Consider the following 4,893-nt stretch of genomic DNA (forward strand, 5'->3'; position numbering starts at 1 on the left):
GATGTGGAATGGGGTCAGGCTACAGGGGAGGTTGTTGTGATTTTGTATTGACTGACAAATGCAGCAGCATCTTATGGATATAAAGTCTGATCTTGTTCTGTGTTCTTGTAGTTCGTTATACGTTCCTTTGCTGTATATTAACATTGAACTAACACGCACTCTTAACATTTTTCCAGTTCGTGGTTTAAATTCATATTTGCAAAGATGGGAGCAACTGAATCCAGAGTCATGGTGACCCCTTCTCGTCCAATTCAGAACCGCCACCTGATGCATGTAACTGATCCTCGTTCACCTTCAGTTGGGATCCTGAGAACTCCGATTGAGGTATAGTTTAACATCAAATATCAGACTATCGTACTAAGAACCGGTACTCTTGTTGGCCCATTCACAAGGTAATGGCCCTTTTCCTACTCTCATGTGATGCTGCTCACCGCTATTGAAGTCTAATCACTGCAACCAAGGAACGGGCACTGTTAGAAATGTTTTTTTCCTGGTGACAAATGTTTTACCAGAGAGGTAATTCTCCAACAGAAACGAGAGCATTCGGGTGGAAATTAAGTTCCGGAATTTGAAAATTACGAGCTGGCAGATTCTTGATTGCAGAAGGGACAGAGTTACCGTCTGCAATAAAATCAACTTGCCTGCCTGATCACAATTGACTTTTAGGTACTCTAAAATTTAGGTTCCCTTTGATTGTTCATCGGCATCTCTACCTGGTCCTTCAGTGTTCCAGATCTTCGACTGTCTTGATTAGCCTTGCCAGGTGACATAAATGAACTATTGTGCATGCGCGCAGGAGTTATTCCTTGCAGTTGGGTATGCCAGGATTGTACATTGAGCTGAGCATGTAGCTCTGTGCAAAGCTCAGCGTTTTTACCTTTAACCGGTGCAATCAGGCAGGTAAGATGGGTCCTTGCTGAAGAGACTGTTGTATTATACAATAACCAATGTTAATGATTGTTTGATTAGTAAAGCGTCTAACCATTACCCTGGTGAGAACAAATTATTATTTGTTGGACACTTTTTATTTTTAGAATAAACCTTATATATTTCTTCCTTTTGTTCAAAACATTTGAGCTTAGTAATGCTAACTTGATGCTTATTCTGTGCAGGTCGGGGAGTCTCCAAAGCACCTATCTGTGTCAGAAGAGTGCGAGGAGGAAGCAGTGGAGTGCATAGAAATTGAAGACCCCCGCTCCCCCACATTGGGAATTGTGCGCACCCCTTTAAGGTCATCTTTACAAAGTAAGTGTAATACAGAAAAGAAAAACTGTAATACTGAGCCTTGCTTCATCGTGTATAGCTGATATCTTACCTTTTAAAACTTTCAGATCTCTCTTCTATAATAATACACAGTGACTTTGTTTTTTGTTTTTTTTTGGGGGGTGGGGGTGTGTGTGCGCTGCCAGACTAGGGCTACATGCACACGTGTTATAATTTTCGTTGGAAACGAACGATTAACAACTAATTATAGTGCACAATGGCGCTGATAAATGTGGAATGTTGCTAAAAACGAATGTCCGTCCTGGCCAATCTGATTGGGGGACGATTGTTCACTATCTATTGTGTGTACGGTCAGTCAGTGAATGTGGATGGTTCTGCGGTACACTTTCTCTGGTACACGTCCCTTCCTGCATTGTTCAAACAATCGTATCTAGTGTGTACATTATTGGTGGAATATATTTGAATGATCCTATAGTTACAGAATCGTGCACTTTATGATCGTTCAAAATAATTGTTGATCGGTCATTAATCGTTCATTTTCAAATGATAATTATTGCATGTGTGTACCTAGACTAAAAACAGTTTTATCCTCAGTCTTGTCTGTATGGGGTCAGGTCAATATATACACCTCTGGCACTTGTGAGACTAAAGGGTGCAATTATGGCATAAATCAGATTCCTAGGGACTGGTGTCTGGACAGTCTGTGATTAGTGAAGAGGCTAGGCATGTGATAAGAGGGATGTGATGGCGCTTCTCTGGAATTTTTTCTTAAGCAGCCCTTGTCTGCTGGAAGCTAGCCCACTTCTTTATACCCAAGCCCGTTACAGGAGTGGTGGATCTACTCGAATAGGGTTGATTTTGTGTGCAGTTAGTATGATACAGGGACCCCATCTCATCTTCTGGTTGCAGCATGTGTATCTTTCAATGTGGGATTTAACTTTACCCCTGGCATTGTAGAGGAAGTCATCATCTGGATGGTAAAAGGGATTTGTGCTTAAAGGTACATAATGCGTTATTACATTTTATTAATTATTACTATTATCATTTAGATTCCATGAACCAGCTGGCAAAGCAGCTAAGTGAGGTGTTTGTATCAGAGGATTCTGGGATTGAAGAAAGCCCAGCTACTGTTGTACAATTGCCAGCTGCCCCTCCTGAAGAACAGGCAGCAACTGACCTGGCGGCAGAAACTAACCTGGCGGCCGAACCCGTCTCTGATGAAAAGGAGGTCGAGCAGACGGCAGTAGAAAGTCCAGCTGTCCAAGCTGCAGCACCAGCAGAGCCAACACCACCTCCCGTACAACAGAAGAAGCAGCGAAGCAAATCGGCACACTGTTACGGTACGATGGTACAAACATTCTGGCGGGTGGTCAAAAAAAGCAATGCAAGACAAATTTAGTATTCCCAGCTGTGGCCATAGGAATCCAGTAAGCTCTATAAATCTGTGAGCTTTCTGCCAGCCCTATGCTTTATTTTCCCTTTTTTATGTCCCATTTTTCCGTCATCTTTGTATTATGCCACAACTGCCAAGTTCATCTGTATTGTGACCCAACCTTTCAGTAACCACCCAATAAACAGCTGGATGGTTACTGAAAGTGCTGGGAGGAGTGCCCAACTATAAGAAGCTGGGGAGAACGCTGCACTCCAGTCTTTACCTGTAAAAAGGACTAAAGCTTTGTACAGACTAGATGCCCAAGACAAAATGTTTGTTGAGATTTATAACGTGCACATGTGAATACTGATTAACAAATCGGATTTTATTTTGCTGAATTAGGTCATTTTGATTTTCTTTTTTTTAGGGCCCTTGAAAAAAATATTTGCCTTACCGGCTTGAACACAACACCGGCTGTAGCAAAGCTTCTATTCATCTTACTTGCCTCTTTTTACAGGTCCAAGAAATGTTCGCCAGCGCCCTAGAAAAGCCTTGACTACTGCCACTCCGGGCCGCTCTCCACTAAAGATCTTACAGGAGGATAATAGCCCAAGCCCTGTTGTACAGAACAGACAGGTACGTGCTATTCTGGGTGTATTTGTTTCCTGCATGTTCATTCAACATAAAGCCTGAGTTGTTAATGTAACTTTTCTGTGGTGTGTGTGTGTATGCTGCATTATCAGTGATGTGTGGTCGTTAATGAATACACTGGCTACAATCAGTGATGTTGCTGATCTTTAATTGATGAATAGGCTAGTATCTACATTAAGTCTGGTCTTTAGTGAATACCTTTACAATGATGTCTCAAGCCTATAGTACAGGATTTCTCAACCAAGGCCCATTTAGAGGTTGCTGGGGGCTCCTTGAGCAAAAAGAAATTTTTTTACCTCTCAGGTCAGTTTGTGACACCAATGATCATTTTGGCTATCTGTAACGGTGACCTTCTTCCTACTGGCCAGCAATGTAAGAGGAATTCTCCCTACTGATCCTTTTGCTAAATCACTATGAGCTGTAGATATAGTATTTATACCAGGGGTTCCCCAAGAGCTGAAGGTTATGTTTGGGTTCCTCCATGTTAGAGGTTGAGGAAGACCTCCTTTACATCACACATTATCCCTAATAAACAAATAGGTTACATATGCTGTATTCTCTGAAATTTGTCTGCTGTTTGGTGATTAGATATTTTATGTTTGCAGTTTTATCACATCCCTAGTAGATGGATCTGTTCCTTTACCGGAAAGGACCGTGTTCTTTGTGATATCGCCAACAGTTTGTAATCTAGGCCAGCTAATACCCCGAGGAACTCTTTAAAAAATGTTCAGGTCTATGCGAAACCCCTACTAAAATGAATCTGGGGGACTCTGAATAATGCAACTTCCCTAAATTTGTGGTTAGTGAAAATACCCCTCTACAAGCAGCCTAAAAACTCATTGGTGTTGTGCTGCTGGGACTTTCAGGTGGTCCTGTCCCTCATATGAATTGGCCACAGTTTAAGGAGCCCTTAACACTTCAGGGTTAGTGTTCCACAGATCCCAGGTTGAGAATGGCTGATCTGGACAAGCCTAATGGCTGAATATGTTATCAATATTCTATATACATTTTTTACTTTTGAATCGCAAGGGGGTAAACTTACATTATCTTTTTTTGAGGATAATTTTATTATTGTCTAAATTGAATTTTTTTCTTTTCTTCAGATAAGGAAGATCATGGCTTTCCAGTCTGATCCACAATCATCACTCCGGAGCCTGAAGATCTCTCATAACAGCTGGGAGATGTCCTATAACAAGGAGAATGCACATTACACCCAGAGTGAAAGCTGAAGCCTTCTTACTACCTAACCCCCCATATCATCGTAAGGGATGTGTATATAGACTAAATGCGTTCTTTTTAGCATTTCTGCTGCTGCATGCAGACCCCCTGTACACTACTTGTAAATATTTCCTATTTCTATTTCTGTCTGTAAATTTTCAATGTGAGACTAAAAATAAACATGATTTTATGAAAACAGTCTAGTGGTGCTGGTAATGCTGTTGTTCTGGTTAACTTGAGAGAAAGATGCAGAAAGGAAACCCCCAACATTATTAATAATAATAAACTGGAGTTATATAGCCCCAACATATTATGCAGCGCTGTACATTAAATCGGGGTAGCAAATGACAGACAGTGACACAGGAGAAGAGAACCCTGCCCTGAGGAGTTTACAATCATATGGAACAATATGTAGTCTGATGGTTATT

The 4,893-nt window shown here is 41.3% G+C and overlaps 1 protein-coding gene across 1 annotated transcript in view; it reads left to right on the forward strand.

The window, feature by feature from the left end:
• The window catches only part of CDCA3 (cell division cycle associated 3), a 5,699-nt gene extending 1,036 nt beyond the window's left edge, over positions 1 to 4,663 (forward strand). The window contains exons 2-6 of the mRNA XM_072424515.1: positions 177 to 324; positions 1,113 to 1,245; positions 2,274 to 2,564; positions 3,114 to 3,232; positions 4,351 to 4,663. Coding sequence (XP_072280616.1) covers positions 177 to 324; positions 1,113 to 1,245; positions 2,274 to 2,564; positions 3,114 to 3,232; positions 4,351 to 4,476 — 817 coding nt within the window. The 3' untranslated portion in view covers positions 4,477 to 4,663. The remainder of the gene's footprint in view (positions 1 to 176; positions 325 to 1,112; positions 1,246 to 2,273; positions 2,565 to 3,113; positions 3,233 to 4,350) is intronic.
• The last annotated feature ends 230 nt before the right edge of the window (positions 4,664 to 4,893 follow it).

Source organism: Pyxicephalus adspersus, chromosome 10 (genome assembly GCF_032062135.1).
Source record: "Pyxicephalus adspersus chromosome 10, UCB_Pads_2.0, whole genome shotgun sequence".
Taxonomy (NCBI): domain Eukaryota; kingdom Metazoa; phylum Chordata; class Amphibia; order Anura; family Pyxicephalidae; genus Pyxicephalus; species Pyxicephalus adspersus.